At 38.4% G+C, this 23163-nt stretch overlaps 2 protein-coding genes across 2 annotated transcripts; one reads left to right on the top strand and one right to left on the bottom strand.

Annotated features, from left to right (window-relative positions):
- Positions 1-4991: 4991 nt before the first annotated feature.
- LOC134823874 (uncharacterized) lies at positions 4992-15153 on the top strand. The gene is made up of 14 exons (XM_063835471.1): positions 4992-5123; positions 5987-6089; positions 6341-6578; positions 7151-7242; positions 7594-7692; positions 8019-8213; positions 8745-8838; positions 9015-9140; positions 9293-9439; positions 9610-9674; positions 9938-10066; positions 10184-10300; positions 14037-14129; positions 14479-15153. Exons 1-14 carry the CDS (start codon positions 4992-4994, stop codon positions 14847-14849), a joined length of 2001 nt encoding a protein of 666 aa, XP_063691541.1. The 3' UTR covers positions 14850-15153.
- Positions 15154-15291: 138 nt separating this feature from the next.
- Positions 15292-22809, bottom strand: LOC134823875 (potassium channel subfamily K member 16-like). The gene is made up of 12 exons (XM_063835472.1): positions 22753-22809; positions 22417-22473; positions 21002-21104; positions 20741-20826; positions 20415-20510; positions 20118-20202; positions 18709-18819; positions 18223-18382; positions 16275-16357; positions 16021-16109; positions 15611-15747; positions 15292-15373 (listed from the first exon to the last, which is right to left on the bottom strand). Exons 1-12 carry the CDS (start codon positions 22807-22809, stop codon positions 15292-15294), a joined length of 1146 nt encoding a protein of 381 aa, XP_063691542.1.
- Positions 22810-23163: the final 354 nt, after the last annotated feature.

Below are 23163 nucleotides of genomic sequence, written 5' to 3' on the forward strand. Positions count from 1 at the left end.
AGAATAGGCTTCATGTTGGTGTTGTCTCCAATCGAGCACCTTAATAATATAATAATGATTAATTAATAATACTTGAAAATAGGGTTATTCAAAATTAATAAGGTTATTCAAAATTTAATAATTTTTAATTTATAAGTTTTTACTCAAAAACTTTTCGGTGGTCACTAACAGATAATTAAAAGAAATGATAAATTTGTCCTTTGAATTTACGCAGAGGACAAGTTGACCAACTGAACTTAGCAATAGCAAGGGATGATAGACTAGGATGAGACATATTGAACGGATCAGGATTCTTAAGAAGCGTGAGTAAGCCGGCACTTTGCTCATATAAGGAGATGTAGAGACACGTGATGCTCATATAAGGAGATGTAGAGACACGTGATGCCCATATAAGAAGATGTAGAGACACGTGATGCTCATATAAGGAGATGTAGAGACACGTGATGCTCATATAAGAAGATGTAGAGACACGTGATGCCCATATAAGGAGACGTAGAGACACGTGATGCCCATATAAGGAGATGTAGAGACACGTGATGCCCATATAAGGAGATGTAGAGACACGTGACGCCCAAATAAGGAGATGTAGAGACACGTGATGCTCATATAAGGAGATGTAGAGACACGTGATGCTCATATGAGGAGATGCAGAGACACGTGATGCTCATATAAGGAGATGTAGAGACACGTGATGCTCATATAAGAAGATGTAGAGACACGTGATGCTCAAATAAGGAGATGTAGAGACACGTGATGCCCATATAAGGAGATGTAGAGACACGTGATGCCCATATAAGGAGATGTAGAGACACGTGATGCCCATATAAGGAGATGTAGAGACACGTGATGCCCAAATAAGGAGATGTAGAGACACGTGATGCCCTTTGAAACAGATGAGACACACTTTGAAAAATATCCTCTTTTCAACAGGGAGAATATGAGCTTTCTTGTAGAAAGGAGACAAGTCAGTATTTCTGTCATAGATGTCGTAAATGAAACGTATCCCTGCATTTAGAACAGATTGCAGCTTCTTCACTCTAGTCTTTGAAAGATTCATGTAAAGGGCATTACAATAGTCCAGCTTTGATATGATCAGTTGTTTGACCAGCATGAGCTTAACTCTCATCTAGATACTTTCTGATAGTTCTAAGATTGTTCATTGTCCAGGAACAGTTCTTCCTAACGTTGTTAATCTGCCTTTCCATGTTGAGAGATTCATCTAGTAACACTCCAAGACTCTTCCAGGTATCGTTTTTACATACAGTTGGTGTAATAATGGTGTCACCAAACTTTATTGTTATTTCAAGGTCAAACTTCTTCAGTACCAAAGGCTTTCCAATGACTAACAATTCTGTCTTGCTCTCATTCAGTTTCATGAAATTATTAACCATCCATACTTTGATTTCAGACAGACAGTCATTGATCCTACTAGTGACATTCTGCAGCTCCATGGGTCTCATCGGGTGGAAAGCTATATAAAGTTGTGAGTCATCTGCATAAAGCTGAATATCGAGACCATACTTTCTAGCTATTTCCTGGAGCAGCTTAATGTATAAGATGAACAGGATCGGTCCCAATAGAGAGCCCTGGGGTACCCCAAACAACAGACACAGGAAGTCAGATAATGAGTCATCTACCTTAACCTTGAAAAACCTGCCTGAGAGGTATGAACTAAACCATTTCAATGCAGAGTCCTTAATACCAAAATCTTTTGCCAGCTTCTTAAGAAGGATTGTATGATCAATCGTGTCGAAAGCAGCAGAGAGATCAAATAGGACTACAATCACAATGTTGTTCTTCTGCACTTCCTTAAGAATATCGTCTGCCATCCTGACCATCAGGGTTTCACAACTGTGGTTCGCTCTGTATCCAGACTGAACTGGGCAATGCAGACTGTTTAAATGTAAGTGATTGTTTAACTGCTCAAGTACAATCTTTTCAATCAGTTTAGACATTACTGCAAGATTTGAGACTGGTCTGTAATTCTTCAGAATATCTGGATCAGCATTCTTCTTCTTGATAGTGGGCTTGACCAGTGCAGTCTTCATCTCGGCTGGAAACACACCTTGCGACATAGAACCGTTTATTATGTGCAGGAGAATCGGTGCCAACTCCTGAGAGCATTTCTTCAACATGAAAGTTGGAATAGGGTCAAGACTACAAAACTTGTTAGACATCTTAGAAATGGTGTGTAACAGGTGCTGCCTAGTGATGGAGTGAAATTTATCAAATGATGGCCCTGAATAGGTGCTTTCCAGATTCTCTGACGATGACAAGTTCCCTCCGATATGACTTCCTTCTTCTTCTATCCCAAGTCTGATATCATTCACTTTATCCGCAAAGAAAACTTTAAAACTTTCTGCCAGTTTTTTAGTGTCATTACCATGTGGCCTTTCTTGGGTAGTTTCACCCGTGAGTCTATAAACTTTCTTGTACAGAGCCTTCGTATCTCCCGCAGAGGCTAAGAGGGCTTTTCTATTGTAAGTAATCCTCTTCTGTCGCTCAATGACAATAAATTTGTTCCTGAGGTTGACAAAAATATCCTTCTGTCCCTTGCCTTTCCTCCAGGCTCTCTCAGCTGCTCTCCTCTGCCTCTGTAAAGCTTTCAGATCCTGATCCATCCAAGGTTTACCTTTGTCTTCACTCTTCATCTCCTTACTGATCACAGGACAGTGCTTGTCCATAAGTTCCAATAGAATACTATTGTACATCTTAACTGACTCATCAAGACTCTCAGAGCACCAAGCATCTCTTTTACAGAGATCATTTGTTTCAAGTACAACTTCCATGACTTGGTAAGACTTGTACTTCTTGACTCTACCGTTGCTTTTCAACTTAAGGTTCTTATTGAAAATCATACCTATTCCTCCGCCACTACGATGCTTCCTTGGGTTGGATAAAATACCCCAACCAAAATCTCGTATCTCTTGTAGCTTTGCAGTATCTGCTTCCTTAAGAAAAGTCTCTTGAAGAAAACAGATATCAACCCCCTCATCAGTTAGGTGCTCAAGAACCTCTACTGTCTTGTTCACTAGACGATCAACATTAAACGTGGCTAAGACTAGTTTATCCCAAGCTCTCTTTGTCGAATCTTTGCCCACTGGAGATAAGAGTTTTTTGATGTTTCACATCCACTCGTTCTGGCCATGATATAACTCTGCTCTCTCACATAAGATGGGCATAATCTGTCAGCTGCAGAATGTGTCTTGCATTTATCTTTGACATTCTTGTCTTTACTGTTGCTGCAGTTCGTACACTTGATACTAGATCTTCGGCCCGCCGTTTTCTTCTCACAATCTTTCGATTTGTGGGCACCTGCACAGTAGAAGCACACTGGGTCGGCATTATACTTCTTACACTTACAGTAATCACTGCCACTCATGTGTCCGAAGCTCTGACAGTCAAAGCACTGGATTACATGATACCTATCCTTAACTTTATACTGTCCAAGATCAGCGTGTACTAAGTCACCTGACTCCCTTATAGACTGCCTGATTTTCACTGACACTTGTAGGCATGCCCAGGTCTTGTTTTTCTCCAGGAAAATAACCTTGAAAGTGTTGTTCTCATCTTCAACTAAACTCTTAATGGAACTGTTCTTATCAAGGATGCTCTGGCGCAATTCTTCAGATGATTCAAAATCTCCCTTGAGATCATACATAGTAAGCTTAGGTTCAAGCATTGTCACGGTGTGGGATTTTGCAGACACTTTGTAGTCCACACTAAGATCATCTTTAGCTTTCTCCATAAGTTCCTTGTTCTTGAATATTAACCTTGCTGTGCCTTCTTTGACACCTGAGACCCCCTTAATAGGGATGCTGGGCAGTATTGATGCGACATGTTTCTTCACCTTTGAGGACCAGAGTTCTTCTGTTATCTTATCTGCCTCATTCTGCCCTTCCAGAGTTAAAGTATGAGTCTCACTGGGTCCGAGATTGGTCTTAATCTCAGGTATAATATCTGGACCACCTTTATTGTGCTCAATGAGAATTTGTCTAAATTGTGCTAGCTCCTTTCTCACTATATCTAGTGCCTCGGTAGCTGTCCCTTCCTGTGGTGCAGGTGTGTCTAGTTTAGACTTGGTCTTCAGTAGTGACAGGGCCCTCTTACTGAAACTGTATAGTTCCTTTATAACTTCAAACATATCCGGCTTGCTATTCCCTGTGGGTAAGTCTAAAGAATCTGCAATTATAGTATCCAACTTCTTCTTACCTTTTAAACTGTCGTTTAACGTTTCTAACTCCTTTTCCATCTTGTCGTAGACATCAGTGATAACCATTGCTGTAAAGGATTTGAGACCTCTCTACTTTAACTCAAACCAAATAAATATAGTGGTAAGTGCTGAAAAGTACTTGATAAACCCACTAAAAGCTGTTGGTCGTCGTTTAAAACGCAGTAAAAACCTCAAATTATTTGTTATATAGTAGTGTTGAAAGTATTAATACTGTATATAAAAAGTCGATTTCGAGAAATCTTCCACATGTGAAGTGTAAACTGGTAATCCCGAGCTTGCGTCGCTTTTTATGATCATCATTTACTCATAATCTTACCCTATCAGTGTCAAATTAAGCGAGTGAAAATTGCTACACGGTGGTTTTCGATGCTTCAGTATCCCCCGCACACTTTAAAACTAAAAAAGACATATAAACGATATTCGGACAACAAAATTCTGTGCTCGCGCTTGGCGCTTATTACACTAACTACTGGATTGATTGCAACAACCAGTACTGAATGTCAGAGAAAGCGAATCATACAAATATTGGTATACTACCGAACATTTATGCGTGAACGAACATTAAAATGAACAATCGAATGCATTAATGATTAGTATTTAATTTAACTACATTATCGGACTTTATTTGAATGGAAATTAACATGAACGCTAGAACCTCCAGCGTTTTATTATTGTCCGTTTAATTAAAGTCGGATCAGATCAGGTATACGAGTCGTTTATAACTTTGAAACTTCCTTCTTCAGGTGTGGAGCTAGACATGACCAAGAAAGATAACGAGACCATGAAAATTGTTTTCAGTGACTCTGGTACGGAGTTTGCTGGATGTGGGGACTATGACGGGGCTTTTTTCAAAACGAAACCCGCTGAAGGGGCTTCAGAAAAATTCTTGGTAAGTAATTTGAAAACTTTGAGTGCACATTTTCACTTTCACTTTCACTTTCACTTTCACTTTCACTTTCACTTTCACTTTCACTTTCACTTTCACTTTCACTTTCACTTCCACTTTCACTTTCACTTTCACTTTCACTTTCACTTTCACTTGTGTAATTTAACAACTTCCTGAATCTATAACCTTATAACTTTATAACCATAAGGTCGTTTGCATATAACATAATCAGCCGAGGGGGAGGGGGCTTCCGAATGACTGCGCTAGTTTAATTTTGACACAATATCTTTGTGTGAACCTGATTACGGAGGGGGGGGGGGGGGGGGGTGGGGGTAAAATTTGTCTAAAAAGTGCATTTACGAAATATTATGTGAACGACCCCTAACAGCATGCAACCCTGGTACTACTAATATTTAGCTTGTAGACGATCCTTGATAAAGTTGAGGCTTTATCAAGTTTTTTATCAAGTCTCCGCAGATCCTAACAACTACAAGTTAAATTCTCTGTAGCGCTGTGTTTTACGATAAAATTAATAATGATAATGATAAATTGAAATTTAATAACACTGCTTTAAAGATAAAACTTATACTCAGCAGCTGTAGTTGTACTAGTCATCCCAGAAAATAATTTATATTGAAAATAATTGAGATACGATAAAACAAATAAAAACGACCGGTTGAGTCAAACAATTGTTGAAATAATTTTAGTTGCTACCTCAGTAATTGTCATTGATGTTATCATGATTTTGCATGATTGGAACAATAGTTTGACTCAACCGGTCGTTTCTATTTATACCTAGCTTTGCCGATTTAGCACTTTCGGCAAACAACGCCATAATATACGATAAAACACATCATCTTTATCAGATTATGATGAGTAAAGATAACCCGACATACCTTCCGTTTTATCTTTCCCGTGACGAAGATGACAACTCGCTCTGCATGTTTCCTCATTCTAAAGATGCTGATGGTTCGTACTTCCTAAGGATATATATATAAAGTTTTATCCAAATTTGACATAGCAAAAGTTATCTTTAAAATCCGCTTTTTTAATATACTTGTATACTTTTTAGTTACCTTTGGGTACTTTTAATTTTGGGTACAGCTACCTCTTCCACCCACCATACATATCCTTATATGGGCATCACGTGTCTCTGCATCTCCTTATATGGGCATCACGTTTCTCTACAGTGTACCTCTCACGTGTTCCCAAAATTTCAGGTTTAACATGGAAGATAACGGTTACAGAAACCTCAACCGAGTGGTTAATGATTGATAATTCTGATAACAACCCTTACGAACCTGGTTGTGACGAATACCAGTCATGTTTGAACGCTGTGGACTTCTTTGCGTACAGCGGAGACTCTGTGACACACGCCTTGGAGAAGTGCTTGGGGAAGTGGAAGGAGTTTTACCCGTCCTCTGAGGTCACTTGGACTGATAACTTAATCGTCGGGAGGTTTCTAAGTTTTTTTAATTAGCGAATAATTAATATAATAATAATATAATAAATAATAATTAATCATAGCCGCTCTGACATTAGTAGCTAGTACCATTCTTGGTTACTAGTTGCTAATATGAGCGGGATATAAATACTTTGTTATTATTATTATTATATATAGTATTTAATACCTGTTGATTGAAAATATCTCGTAAGGGGACTGACTAATTTATTACATATATCATAATTAATTAAAAAAATAAAAACCTCGATGGGCACTCTTGAAAAACACAACTTTTAGAAAAACTACAATAAAAATTACACACAGATAAATTACAGCCACAGTGCACATTGTTTTGCTTTTTTAGATTATTCTGCAATTCAGCACGGCACGACATAATTACTGCTGATAGACAAATAAAATAAAGTCAAATTTTATTTATAAAAGTAGTCTATAGATCACCTTATCGTTAAATATTTGAGTCTGTAATACAAAAAGCTATTGCGGTGATGATGCCAGTTTCTTTTTTTTTAGTTTTTGAAATTTTGAAAATTAATTTCCTCTCTTTATTCATTAATTGATTATTCAGTTTGACAACGGGACAAATAAAGGAAGATAAAGACAGAGGGGATAGTATTGCTACCCACTACATCCTATCTCCTGATGTAGTCATCTGGGATAGTAAGCTAAAACATCTTAATTAATATTTTTGTAACACATTTAATAATTTAATTCTTTTAATGGCTCATTTATTAGTTATTACGCATTAAATCCGTTTTACTCTGAAGTGGTGGCATGTCAAAAGACAGCGATGTTTATTTATTTTGTGATTTTGATACCACTAGGGGTTCGATTTTAGGAACGTAAATTAGTTATTCCCTGGCCAATTTCCTATTTTCTTCTATATTAATATACTTATATGGCATATGCATGTATACAAGTAAACATGTATACATGTATACATGTATACACTATACATATACATGTAATGTATGGTTACGCTTTATATCCAGCACAATACTACTTTAATAGGTATTCTTGCTAAACTACTGGAGATAACAAACGCCAGCACCTTAAACGACTACAGCAATGTTTTCCTCCCCTTCACAACTACACCAACAATATCAAATGGTACGTGATTTATTTAAATCCAACATATGAGGCTATCAGTTTCAAATACACTGCAAGATCAACTAATATCGATAAGGAAAAGTTTAAAGTTTCAAAATAATTCATTTTCTACTGAATTTAGTAGAGACACGTGATGCCCATATAAGGAGATGTAGAGACACGTGATGCCCATATAAGGAGATGTAGAGACATTTGATGCTATTTTCTACTGGATTGCTGATGTTTGGTCTGATGCTGGATCTGAACAGCAAAAATCTACTTATTCATTGGGCAGTGATAAACACAATGTTGTTTTCAATTTAAAAAATAATAATTTTCATTCTCAGATCGTGCTGTTGTGGATATGGAGGAACAAGGATACTACCTCTCAGAGGGCCATTATGTCATCGACTTTGAAAACGTTAAAATACAGTCGGGATTACCATTTGTAAAGATTGGACCCGGGATCGGACAAGAAAACTTAATTGGGTACGATGGATATAGTGGAATGTTGCTAAGTGGATTCCCCTACTTCCCTGAAGGTAAAGGTTGTGTCAAATTGTTCATACCTTTATAATGTGTATTACTATATTTCGAAGCCTCCAGATATTTGTGTATGTGATACATGATACAAAGCATTAATTAAATTGTATTATAAGCTAACTACTCCTGTAGCAGAACTCTGCTAGAGTAAACGATTCTTCACTGAAGATTAATATTCTTAATTAGTTCTCCACGCTAACGTCTATCTGACCCCCTGCAAATCAAATCAAATAATAATGACACAAACATCATCACACGTCAACATAAATATTTCTACAAAAAATTTAAATCAAATTCTCGGATCAAAGACCCAGTAAAAATCGACCCAATATTCCCTTGATCCTGGCTTGAACGTAAGGCGCAGCATTACCAACATCTGCATTTTACCGAATGTGTGAATTTATGAAGGAGCACATTTTTCCTTTGGCGTATCTTCGTCCTACCTACCCTAAATTCCCACCACTTCCAACCATCTTTACTTTTTTGGAAAAAAATTTGATGGACAAAATCTACCTAATTATCCTTTCCAGACGAGAGTTGTCCCCAGTATTTCAAGTGTGCTGGCATGCAGTTCCAAGAAGCAACCAGCATGTGTATTGGAACTGACTTTGGAAAAATACCACAGTAAGACAACGTGATTAAACTCATTAATAATCCTTCGCTCCCAGTTAATATCGCCGAGGAATACATAATTAATATAATTTTCTTAGCTTTTATTAGTTTTCATAACGTTGCGTGTACCTGTTCGGGGTGTTGAGTCAGCTTGTTGAAAAGAAGCTCAAATATTACCCTACATACAGGGAAACAAGAAGACAATTTGAGAAGAACAATTTATACTTTGAGTCAGCGAGAAAGGTCTTGCAAGAATCTAAGGTGAAAGAGATTATAGAAACTGTTGCCTCGCCCGGAACAACTCATTTTCACAGGTTACCTTACGTTTTAACATATTGTTAAAATGGTAAGAAAGTCCCCAAATTGATATGCTAGATTTACACTACTTATCACTTTATCATTCAGTTTGAAAGAAAAAATATAGGTATTCATATTTCAAACTAAACCACGTGCAAACGTTACTCAGGGCTGATTTGGAACTAACAGAGGCAGGTTTACAAACTTGTTACCACAACATACTGAACCTAAGAAGGCTGGGTGTAGCTGCGGTAACCTGTAACATATGTGCCGGGGTAGTTCCCTCCACTGACATACAAAAGTCTCTTTGCTTCCGGTTAGTATTTAGCTAGAGTTTGTAAAAATGCAGGCTGGGGGCCGGGGGCCGGGGGGGGGGGGGGGGGGGGGGGGGGGGTGGTCAGTACACATACGTTGCAGGGCTAATTTCTCAGTCAATGACTGCCAAATTGAGATAGTGAACATTTGTTGACAAATATTACTTTAAAGATGGAGCCAGCTGGCGTTGCTGATGCCTTATATCATCATCTCGAGTGAAGAAACTGATCTAACAGGTCTGTTTTTGAGAAAAATGCATTATATTAAACATCGTCGCGTTACTTTTATTACAGGTTTAAAAACTGGTGGATATGTGTATTGTTATTACTAATTAATTAATTAGTTAATTAACGTGTAGTGTTATTGAGTCTCATGATTTGATGTTTCTTTCATTCAAATTTCTGATTTTTTTCTGAATAGACTCAGTGAACGGTTTAAAAACTGTTCTTATTTCCGATGATTATAATTTGATGATCTATTTTAATTCATCATACTTCAGATGCACTAGCTGGTGATGATGGATTCACGAAGTTGAAAGAAATTATTGCTTTGAGAAAACAACTGAATTACTACCTAGCAAAACCCGGATCTGCAATTCTATGGGAGGATAACAATACTGTGGCTATTGGTTAGTTTCAGACAACAATTAGTTAAGTTTCATTTAGTTTAGCTACATATTTTTTTATATTAAAAATGTTATCAAATAAAAATATCCTTGTGTTTGAAGTATTACATCAACCATCAGGAGATAAGTTGTGCATGGTTGTTAATCTGGAGGCCTCCTCTGAAGTAGATGTAAAGTTTCCGGAGGGAGAATGGCTAGCTCCTGATCCTACTGCTGAGACTGAGGGCACATATCTTAGTGAGTCAATGAAACAAGACATTTTATATGAAACAAGAAATTTTATTATATTTTACGTAATCAACAAATTTATAATAATGACAATATAATGCTCATTTGGTGTATGAATTTCTGTCCTTGACTGCTAATTGGGCTGTGGAAAGACAGGCAACTAACGGGGCAAGGAATGTGCGGGCCTGAAAGCTTTTGCACACACCGAAACGCTAGTCTGGATTCCAAATGAGATTTTGGAGACAAGGCTTTTATTTGGAGCAGCTTACAATTTAGTAAGGGGAAAAGTGGCATTCCGTTGGATTTAAATGTTCACAAGGATTTAGCAACGGAATATGGTAGTTAAAACCCCTACGAACATAATTAGACTTGTCACCAATTTTGTATCTCGACAGAAACACCACTTTTTACCACTTTTTACCACCTTTGTACCACCTTTCTGGTTTGCCGAATATCTTTAGTTGTGAACGTCGTAGAAGGCTGGAAATTAACCTAGAATGTTTATCTTATCAAGGAGTAAAATTTTTATAAGAAAAATTTTTACATTGGACAATCAGCTAATTGGATAATTACCAATTAGTTAATTACCAAAAAAAGTGAAAAATTTTTATTGGCTCAAAATGATTAAAATCGTTTGAAACACGGAGAAATGTAGTTTTTAGAAAAACTTCAAAACTTTTTCACTTACAAATTTTTTTCGAGACTTGGAAAAATTTCGAAAATTTGAAAAAAAAATTTTCCGCCAAAAGTGATCGAATTGCATGAAACGTGGATAAAAATGCTTTGCAGAAAAACTTCGAACCTTTTTAGATTGGGGAATACTAAAATCATCAATATTTGAAGTTGGAGTTCAGTAAATCTCGGCATATTTTAGTAATTAGGAATAGCTTAGCGGAAAGGGCTGAACCTGAAAAACGTTAACCACACAATATTAGAGTTTCATAACTAATTACAATACAGCTTTATCAAATTCCACATAAAGAAACAGCACAAAAGGACCGTTTAAGATCGAACCGATTTTACCTGCTGTATACTATCATTTTATTGATTTCAATGATCAAAACCTCTCTGTACCGTCAATCTTGCCAATCTACACCGGGTATCTGAATGTACCGGACCTCTTCTTTGCCTCTATAATAATTAGACCCAGTTGTGCAAGAAATGCGATTTCTCACAGGGGCTTCTTTTAACTGTGCACCTTTTGTCACTCTCGCAAGAGGCCTGGTATAATTATAGGGGGGTATAGGAAGTGTAAATATACCTTCCATCATCCACTGTGGCTTTTTTGTGTTGTGAATGCACATGCCGCTTCGTTTGCTATGCAAGATACCTCGAATAACCCCCATATGTCATTGCCAGGGTCGGGATAGAGCTGGACATAGCATTGAGAGGTTGCTAGAAATAGCTAGACTTAGAATAAACTGGTGGTAGCTGGGTGGTGCTAGCATGGAGGTAGCAGAACGTAGCTACACGGGGTTTCATTGGAGTTGGTTATTTTAATGGCCAAAGAGTGCCGGAACTAAAGTTACTTAAGATTGCAGTTTAGGGGCAGTGCAAACCACGGTGGAGTCAGGGACACAGAGCTACAGTGTAACAGTGCAGGAGTACTGCAAAAGAACAGTGCAAGTCATACAGTCTGCAACAGTAAAACGCCGAAGAAGGAGATAAGATTTCTGGCTGCAGAGGAGGAGAGGAGCAGGAACCTGATTGTGTTTGGGTTGAAAGAAGAGGAGGAAGAAGAGTTTCCTGCTCTGGTAACCGCATTTTTGGAAGAGGTGGGGTGAGAACTTAATTCCAAGCGACACGGTGGGCTGGAACCAATCAGGTACAGCTATCCGACCTATCAAGATCACCGTCCTGAGCTTTGTACCGCGACAATTGACCCCCTAACAATTGACCCCCCGACAATTGACCCCCTATGTAATTACACTGGCGTCAAATGTCGCAAAATCTAGGGCTTAGTACGACAATTGACCCCCCATGTAATTACACTGGAGTCAATTGATCGGGTTAGGGTCAGGGTCCTGGGTCAGGGTCAGGGTTAGGGTTAGGGTTAGGGTTAGGGTTAGGGTTAGGGTTAGGGTTAGGGTTAGCGTTAGCGTTAGGGTTAGGGTTAGGGTTAGGGTTAGGGTTAGGGTCCTGGGTCAGGGTCAGGGTCAGGGTCAGGGTCAGGGTCAGGGTCAGGGTCAGGGTCAGGGTCAGGGTCAGGGTCAGGGTCAGGGTCAGGGTCAGGGTCAGGGTCAGGGTCAGGGTCAGGGTCAGGGTCAGGGTCAGGGTCAGGGTCAGGGTCAGGGTCAGGGTCAGGGTCAGGGTCAGGGTCAGGGTCAGGGTCAGGGTCAGGGTCAGGGTCAGGGTCAGGGTCAGGGTCAGGGTCAGGGTCAGGGTCAGGGTCAGGGTCAGGGTCAGGGTCAGGGTCAGGGTCAGGGTCAGGGTCAGGGTCAGGGTCAGGGTCAGGGTCAGGGTCAGGATTAATTGTATTAAATTATATTTCCGGGGGTCAATTGTCGGAGGTCAATTGTCGGGGGTCAATTGTCGGGGGGTCAATTGTCGCCTACCCCTAAGCTTAACCCCTAAGCTTAACAGCCTTTCATCATAATCTGATAGCTAGACTTTATTCTAAGTCTAGTTATTTCTAGCAACCTCTCAATGCTATCTCCAGCTCTATCCCGACCCTGGCAATGACATATGGGGGTTATTCGAGGTATCTTGCATAGCAAACGAAGCGGCATGTGCATTCACAACACAAAAAAGCCACAGTGGATGATGGAAGGTATATTTACACTTCCTATACCCCCCTATAATTATACCAGGCCTCTTGCGAGAGTGACAAAAGGTGCACAGTTAAAAGAAGCCCCTGTGAGAAATCGCATTTCTTGCACAACTGGGTCTAATTATAATAGAGGCAAAGAAGAGGTCCGGTACATTCAGATACCCGGTGTAGATTGGCAAGATTGACGGTACAGAGAGGTTTTGATCATTGAAATCAATAAAATGATAGTATACAGCAGGTAAAATCGGTTCGATCTTAAACGGTCCTTTTGTTTTTAGTATTCCCCAATCTAAAAATGTTCGAAGTTTTTCTGCAAAGCATTTTTATCCACGTTTCATGCAATTCGATCACTTTTGGCGGAAATTTTTTTTTTCAAATTTTCGAAATTTTTCCAAGTCTCGAAAAAAATTTGTAAGTGAAAAAGTTTTGAAGTTTTTCTAAAAACTACATTTCTCCGTGTTTTAAACGATTTTAATCATTTTGAGCCAATAAAAAATTTTCACTTTTTTTGGTAATTAACTAATTAGTAATTATCCAATTAGCTGATTGTCCAATGTACAAATTTTTCGTACAAAAGTTTTACTCCTTGATAAGATAAACATTCTAGGTTAATTTCCAGCCTTCTACGACGTTCACAACTAAAGATATTTGGCAAACTAGAAAGGTGGTACAAAGGTGGTAAAAAGTGGTAAAAAGTGGTGTTTCTGTCGAGATACAAAATTGGTGACAAGTCTAATTATGTTCGTAGGGGTTTTAACTACCATATTCCGTTGCTAAATCCTTGTGAACATTTAAATCCAACGGAACCCTTAAATCGACCACTTTTCCCCTTACTAATTGTTGGGAGAGATAAAGGAGTCAAACATTGTCTGACTTAAATGTTGAATATTTGACCTGGAGCTCTGAGTTAGAATTTTTTAGAGTTTACTTTGAGTTTGAGGAGGAACAATTTGAAGTTTGAAACTTGTTTTTCAGGTGGTGATTCACCCACAACATTGACGTTCGAAGAAGACATTACAAAAGTTATCTTTTACAAGCTGGACAACATCTTCTTCTTAAAAGATAAGGGTAAGTTAAGTAGAGATTTTATGAGCTTTTTTGTCTCAACTGCAGTGTCTGACTGAACAAGCTGTTAACTTTTGTTCTGTCTCAACTGGTGTCTGACTGAACAAGCTGTTAACTTTTGTTCTGTCTCAACTGGTGTCTCACTGAACAACCTGTTAACTTTTGTTCTGTCTCAACTAGTGTTTGACTAAACAACCTGTTAACTTTTGTTCTGTCTCAACTAGTGTCTGACAGAACAACCTGTTAACTTTTGTTCTGTCTCAACTGGTGTCTGACTGAACAACCTGTTAACTTTTGTTCTGTCTCAACTGGTGTCTGACAGAACAACCTGTTTATAACTTTAGTTCCCCAGATAACAACATTGAGGTGAAGATATACCAACTAAAAAAGGGTTACTACGGTAGCGATATCACATCTACATTTACCTACGAGGGACATGAGACCATCATCAAGCTAAATATAGCAGATGAGATTGTCAGTTTCAAGTACACTGCAGGGGTAGCTACAATCGATATGGAGAAGTTTAAAGTTTCTAAATTAACGATTTTTTACTGGATTAAGGATGCTGGGTCTGATGACGATACTGGATCTGGGAATGAACATACAAAGGCTACTTACAAATTAGGCAGTGATAAGTTTAATGTTGTTTTCAATTTTAGTGAGAACCTCAAAACCATATTTCAAGACTGGAACGTTTCTTTAGATGGCCCTTCTGATTCTTGATTAATGAACAAAAGTTAACAAAATCAGTAATGTTTTGATATTTTTAACACCACAGCAATTTATTCAGATACAAAAATGTTTTAAGGTTATGAATCAGCCGAAGATACGAGTGAATATTTATGATTTGTTGTCTTGTTGTTGTTGATGTCATTAAGATTTTAAAAGTTTAAGATTTTTTGTAGTTTATACCGTTGTATTAATCTTTATTGTATACAAAAATATGAATTATCACTTTAATCAGTGACCAAATAGTCAATCATGAGTCAATCGTAGACAATATTTAAACCATTTAATTGCAATAAGTGTTAATCAATCAAATAAGGTGACCAGTCAGTCAGTTGATTCTATCTCCGACTATTTTCCGTTATTTTTAGTTATTTGTAGCTCACTTTCAACTATGATCACTACGTTTTAGTTAATAAAGTCAACACGTGTATGCTGTTCACTGTTGTTTTCTGCCGCAACAAGACCTCAACTTTTCGTAAACTGTAGAGTTTTGGAACATCTTTGTGCCAGACATGCTCCTGGGATAAAATCCAGCTTATTATAAACTACATACTATGTAACTAATTATTAGATTACAATTACTCGATAAATTTGTATAATATTTAAACATACTATGTGATGAGTCAGGCATCTCTTTTAACTAAAGTTGTTAATTGATACATGTTCTCAAAAACATCTACGTACTCGGAAGGACCGATTCAATTAAAAAATTCGATCGATTCAATTAAAAAATAATTGTTTTATTAAAAAACAACCTGATGGCTGAAAAGTAAACGTTCATGCAGCAAATCCCAAGTGGAAGCCCCAGTAAAGTAGAGGACATCAGCTTGGGGATCTCATGTCCCAACAGCACCACAATATCACCGAAACCAATAGTCGTAAACCTTATCGTCTGAGGAAATTGAGTGAAATTCTGTCAGAAATTAATAACGTCGGTTGTCACTACGATTAACACCATGATCCAAAAAGCTTATACGGTATGAGGCCAGGAATAACAAAATGGTAAAATAGTAATATATTTTATAGTAATAGTAATAATATATATATAATATCTGTATCTCGTTGGTAGGGTGTTATACTACCAACGTCCAACAGTCTCTGTATATACGTAATAATATATACTGTACATAATATTAATAAAATTTGACTTTATTTACTTGCTTACCTGCCAATAGAACATTTGCATTAGTGATCTCTTCATGTGGGGCTCCTCCCAGTCCCTCTCGGCAGGGTATACTACCCACAAGTGTACCGCTGTAAACAATACACTGTGGTCATTGTAGTCATTGTAATCATTGTAGTCGTTGTCATCATTGTAATCATTGTAATCAATGTAATTGAATTATTGTTATTGTATCAAATCATAACTTCCATCAATAAAATCGGGTATTAGGAATCATTTTAAGTAAGTTTTCTCACCGATGTAAATAAAAAGACAAATTGTGGCGAACAGAGATCGCATGAGAGCTATTCGGATTTGAGATTTTACCATCCAATTCCAGCTGCAAGAAAACGTATTTAATGCTACTTGGTGACTTAGAATAGTTAAAATAAAAAAGAAGCAGTGTATTTATACCGCGCTCATACCAAGAATACAAATTGAAAATATGAAATAACTGATGTTGGAACTGCTCTTCTATATAAATGTACATATATTTGTCTACCTAACTAATTATATCTAATTTACAAAATAGAAGCTTACTAATACTAATCACGTGAACATAAAAATAGGGCACATGTTTTAGAATGTAAAATAGGGTACATGTTGTACTTGTAGAATGTAAAACAATAAGTAGAGATATATTTTAGAATGTCTTTGTTTTAACTTAAAAGTATTAAACGTTTTTAAGGGGCGTTTAAGAGGCGTGAAATCGTCCCTTAAAACACACTTACTGTGTCCAGCGCTGTATGCAGCACCTGATAGCATCCAACCCTAGCAGCACATAATAAACACACTTACTGTGTCCAGCGCTGTATGCAGCACCTGATAGCATCCAACCCTAGCAGCACATAATAAACACACTTACTGTGTCCAGCGCTGTATGCAGCACCTGATAGCATCCAACCCTAGCAGCAAATAATAAACACACTTACTGTGTCCAGCGCTGTATGCAGCACCTGATAACATCCAACCCTAGCAGCACATAATAAACACACTTACTGTGTCCAGCGCTGTATGCAGCACCTGATAGCATCCAACCCTAGCAGCACATAATAAACACACTTACTGTGTCCAGCGCTGTATGCAGCACCTGGTAGCGTCCAACCCTAGCAGCACATAATAAACACACTTACTGTGTCCAGCGCTGTATGCAGCTCCTGATAGCATCCAACCCTAGCAGCACATAATAAACACACTTACTGTGTCCAGCGCTGTATGCAGCACCTGATAGCATCCAACCCTAGCAGCACATAATAAACACACTTACTGTGTCCAGCGCTGTATGCAGCACCTGATAGCATCCAACCCTAGCAGCACATAATAAACACACTTACTGTGTCCAGCGCTGTATGCAGCACCTGATAGCATCCAACCCTAGCAGCACATAATAAACACACTTACTGTGTCCAGCGCTGTATGCAGCACCTGGTAGCGTCCAACCCTAGCAGCACATAATAAACACACTTACTGTGTCCAGCGCTGTATGCAGCACCTGATAGCATCCAACCCTAGCAGCACATAATAAACACACTTACTGTGTCCAGCGCTGTATGCAGCACCTGATAGCATCCAACCCAAGCAGCACATAATAAACACACTTACTGTGTCCAGCGCTGTATGCAGCACCTGATAGCATCCAACCCTAGCAGCACATAATAAACACACTTACTGTGTCCAGCGCTGTATGCAGCACCTGATAGCATCCAACCCTAGCAGCACATAATAAACACACTTACTGTGTCCGGCGCTGTATGCAGCACCTGATAGCATCCAACCCTAGCAGCACATAATAAACACACTTACTGTGTCCAGCGCTGTATGCAGCACCTGATAGCATCCAACCCTAGCAGCACATAATAAACACACTTACTGTGTCCAGCGCTGTATGCAGCACCTGATAGCATCCAACCCTAGCAGCACATAATAAACACACTTACTGTGTCCAGCGCTGTATGCAGCACCTGATAGCATCCAACCCTAGCAGCACATAATAAACACACTTACTGTGTCCAGCGCTGTATGCAGCACCTGATAGCATCCAACCCTAGCAGCACATAATAAACACACTTACTGTGTCCAGCGCTGTATGCAGCACCTGATAGCATCCAACCCTAGCAGCACATAATAAACACACTTACTGTGTCCAGCGCTGTATGCAGCACCTGATAGCATCCAACCCTAGCAGCACATAATAAACACACTTACTGTGTCCAGCGCTGTATGCAGCACCTGATAGCATCCAACCCTAGCAGCACATAATCCGTAAAGTAGGCGATGTAGCAGAGATATATAGGTATGCCAAATAGACCGTACACCATGGTGATGTACTTTGCTATTGCTGTGTGAGGGTACACTAGACCGTATCCTAAAGGAGGGGGCGCTTTTTACTCGCATATATTGTATACTGATACATTGTATACATTGTATACATTGTATACATTGTATACATTGTATACATTGTATACATATATATGAATTAGGATATAAGCGTTGTTAACCAAAATGGTGTGAGTACTATCATAATATAAGAAGGACGATATATTTGAGGACAATATACATATTATTATATCATAAGGAAGATAAAAAAGTTAAAATTTTCGAATTTATAACTCCGAAATCTAAACTTTGCCTGAAAATGACAGATATTGAAGTAAGAAGCTTAAAACTGAAACAATAACTACAGTTGCCCACCAAGAGTTGTTATGACGGTGTTACAGAACTGGAATGAGCCCCAGAACACCCAATCATTACCCACTCTGTCGTTATTCTTTCTGCACATCTGCTGCTGCAGTGTCAGCAACTCTGCAGGTCAATAAGTAAATACTATTATACTATAAATATGTTTTATAAATAGTTTTACATACTGTAACGTGGTAATTTCTCAAACTGAAAGGGTGCATGATGTTCAGCTCGACAAAATACCGGTGAAAAATATTTCGTAGGCTCTAAAAACTTAAATGACTCCTCCAGATCCAGTCTTAAGGGGGCATACACCAAATCTGTCCAGACCAAATGACCTCATAGGCAGTTCAGTGACCTTCTAGCGCACCGTTTCCACACCAAAAAAATTATTTTGAGAATACCTATTTTTGTAATCGAGCATTTCCTGGTTAAGAATGCAATTTTCGGAAAAAATTATTTTGTGGTTGAGACGCTATAAGTTAATCATTTCTTGAGGTATCGGGTTGAAATTTTGCTCGCCGTTTATTTACATCTGTGATTTTTTGGCTTTGCAGATAAAAAATCACATTTTCTCCCATAACTTCAAAGGATAGCATTTTAGGGTTTTTTGTTGTTCATAACTCATATATAAATATGCTAGTTGCATTGCGGTTATTTTGCACCCTTCAAAAAGTCACTAGCACATTCCTATCAAAATTTTAGAAAAATCAGTAAATATTAAAAACGAAAAATGTGCCTAAATTTGTTGTTTGGCTTTGAGGTCCAATAGATCTGAAGATGAATGAGTAAAAACATTTTTGAGGGCATCAAAAACTGCGCCAGAATTCAGAGAACAATTTGATGTCAAGCATCAAATCAATCCAATCTTCCCTGACTGACTTTTTGTTAAAATAAGCCTGAAAAGGACAATTTTAGCTTTTTGACTTTAAAAATTCATAACACACCAGCGTTATTAGAAACGATATCAATATTTTACACACACCTTGAAATAGATGTAAATAAACGGCGAGCAAAGGAAATGATCAAGAAATGATTAACTTATAGCGTCTCAACCACAAAATAATTTTTTCCGAAAATTGCACTCTTAACCAGGAATTGCTCGATTACAAAAATGGGTATTCTCAAAATAATTTTTTTGGTGTGGAAACGGTGCGCTAGAAGGTCAATGAACTGCATATGAGGTCATTTGGTCTGGACGGCACAAACCACTGTTTTGGTGTATGCCCCCTTAACCTTATTGGACATAACTCACTAGCTGAAATTATAGCTCTAATACCTCGGATTAGAACCTGTTAAACTGGCATTTAGCTCACCATTTTTGAGATTCAAGCAAATCGATTCAAGCACATACCTACACCCAATGCCCATACACATACTGATACATACTTACACATACACACGCATGTATAAATACAAACCTGCAAGGATGTTGGTTGCATTGTCTATATGTCCTTCAAAATGTTGAAGTGTTTCGTACGCTTCAGCGTTCCTTTTCGTCTCCCCCTATTAGCAAGTGGTTAGTGGATGAGTACGCTTATTATATATGGGGTCGTTCACATATTACGTAATCAGCCGAGGGGGGGGGGGGGGGGGGGGTTCCAACATGAAGGCATCGTAGATCCGTAACTTTAACGGAATTGTTTAAGTAATCAAGGTGAAGAGATAAAGCTATTATATATTTTCATTTTGTTGATTCTTCAAGTTTAAGATCTTACCCTGTTTTCGACGATCATGAAGACAAAAGTAGCGGCTAAGATGAACCCTACATTTACCACTAGGATTAAAATAGAGTAGAACACACTGATGGCTTGCTGAAATGTATGAAGAGTTGGACTTACTGCTCCAAGTAGAAGAAAATGTTGTTTAAAGCGTTCAATTTCATTCATTCATTAACCCTCGAAAGCGCACATTTACTGGCAAAATATATTTTAACGTAAGTCAATATCATCCCTGCCACAGGAATTGCAAATAATCATAAAACTTCATAGATGATTAGATCTTTAAAATGAACATTTGTTATAGTTCTATTTCATAAACTCACAGTATTTTCAGGCTCCACTTCTTGATCTTCTGTTATAACTGGTTCCTGGATGTCTGACAGAACAGTAGATTCGTTCTCGGAGTCACCTACAGTAAAAGGTCATGTCTTAGAGTATTTTATTTAGGTAATAGATTGCTTTTCAATTAAAATGGGTTTATCTTGATGATATCGTTATTGTTGGCTGTTATAATAGTGCAGGGTATTTTTATTGGTTGATAAAGTTATGCATTACATCTTACAACAAAATAAAGGTAAACTCACTGAAATTATCAAAGAATTGATAGCCAGAGTGCCGGAAAGATGTCTTGTTTCCATTTTGTTCGTTAGCTAAGCGTTTAATCGGACCTGCCAAGCCTATATTACCCTGTAAATTGTAAAAGTGTGTTTTTATAACTTATCTATTTCCTCTTCCTGATAATATATAAATAGCATGTTTCCTTGTAGCAACAAACGGATTAACTAAAAATCATTTAAACGAAAAACAACACTACAAATTTATTGGTGCAGCATAGCCTTGGACTCTTGGACAAAGTAATGTAAATATATACAGGGTGGGCCAAAAGTAACGTTACATACTTTTGGCCCACCCTGTAATAATATGCTTCCTAAACCGTACCCGTTCTCTAGGGTTTAACCAGGGTGTAACCAGGGTGTAACCAGGGTATAACCAGGGTGTAACCAGGGTGTAACCAGGGTGTAACCAGGGTGTAACCAGGGTGTAACCAGGGTGTAACCAGGGTGTAACCAGGGTGTAACCAGGGTGTAACCAGGGTGTAACCAGGGTGTAACCAGGGTGTAACCAGGGTGTAACCAGGGTGTAACCAGGGTGTAACCAGGGTGTAACCAGGGTGTAACCAGGGTGTAACCAGTTTGTAACCAGGGTGTAACCAGGTGTAACCAGTTGTAACCAAGGTGTAACCAGGGTGTAACCAGTTTGTAACCAGGGTGTAACCAGGTGTAACCAGTTGTAACCAAGGTGTAACCAGGGTGTAACCAGTTTGTAACCAGGGTGTAACCAGGTGTAACCAGGTGTAACCAGTTGTAACCAGGGTGTAACCAGGTGTAACCAGGGTGTAACCAGGTGTAACCAGGTGTAACCAGGGTGTAACCAGGGTGTAACCAGGTTGTAACCAGGGTGTAACCAGGGTGTAACCAGGGTGTAAACAGGGTGTAAACAGGGTGTAACCAGGGTGTAACCAGGGTGTAAACAGGGTGTAAAAAGGGTGTAAACAGGGTGTAACCAGGGTGTAAACAGGGTGTAACCAGGGTGTAACCAGGGTGTAAACAGGGTGTAACCAGGGTGTAACCAGGGTGTAACCAGGGTGTAACCAGGGTGTAACCAGGGTGTAACCAGGGTGTAACCAGGGTGTAACCAGGTGTAACCAGTTGTAACCAAGGTGTAACCAGGGTGTAACCAGTTTGTAACCAGGGTGTAACCAGGTGTAACCAGGTGTAACCAGTTGTAACCAGGGTGTAACCAGGTGTAACCAGGGTGTAACCAGGTGTAACCAGGGTGTAACCAGGGTGTAACCAGGGTGTAACCAGGGTGTAACCAGGGTGTAAACAGGGTGTAAACAGGGTGTAACCAGGGTGTATCCATCTTCGCCTCCTGGTTACAATGTAAGCCGAAGTAAAATAAGTATCTTCAATAATAAATAGTTGACATAAGTATTAACCTCAGACTTTGCTTTAGGCAGGATAACCTGCGTCAAAGGTACCTGTTCTGTTACAACCTGATTGTTAAATTATTTTCAATTCAAGATTTATTTTTCATGGTTTATAGACGATTGCAGACGAATCCAGCTTGTAATATAAATACTCAACAATATAGACATAATTAGCAATGTAATTAATAATGATACAATTAATATAGACATAGCAAACATCACAACCAAAACAACCTAAAAATTAACCAGTTTTATAGATCGTTTCTGTTTTTGAAGATTTGGACACATTTTGTTGTTACTGTGCTATGGTTTGAAATAAGGAACATTGTTGAAATGTTGTCCTACCTTACAGTCAGCCTGATCATCATCACTGTTGGGACAGACCAGAGATTTGCTGCTCATCTTTGTGAAATTAAATGCTCTTATTACGTTAACATAGCAAACTTATATTATAATAGTGAGGTTTAAAAACGAAACAAACGCGAAATTTAAAAGAAAACATGTTTATCAAACAAAATGAAATACGTTTGAATCTGGCCTGAGCTCGATATAAAAGCTTCTCTCTAACATGAACACGAGATGTGGTTACCATGACAACTACGCCGGTTAAAATGTGATACAGACAGCAGCTAGCTGCATACAGCCCAAACGTAGATATGAGAAGTGAAGACTTTTTACGTTGTTTCATAACTTCAGCTTATATATTTTTATATATGTGGATATGATGTGACATGAATCATGTTGGCTGGCTGTTCG

This window comes from Bolinopsis microptera, chromosome 12 (genome assembly GCF_026151205.1).
Source record: "Bolinopsis microptera isolate Bmic1 chromosome 12, MBARI_Bmic_1.0, whole genome shotgun sequence".
Lineage (NCBI taxonomy): Eukaryota > Metazoa > Ctenophora > Tentaculata > Lobata > Bolinopsidae > Bolinopsis > Bolinopsis microptera.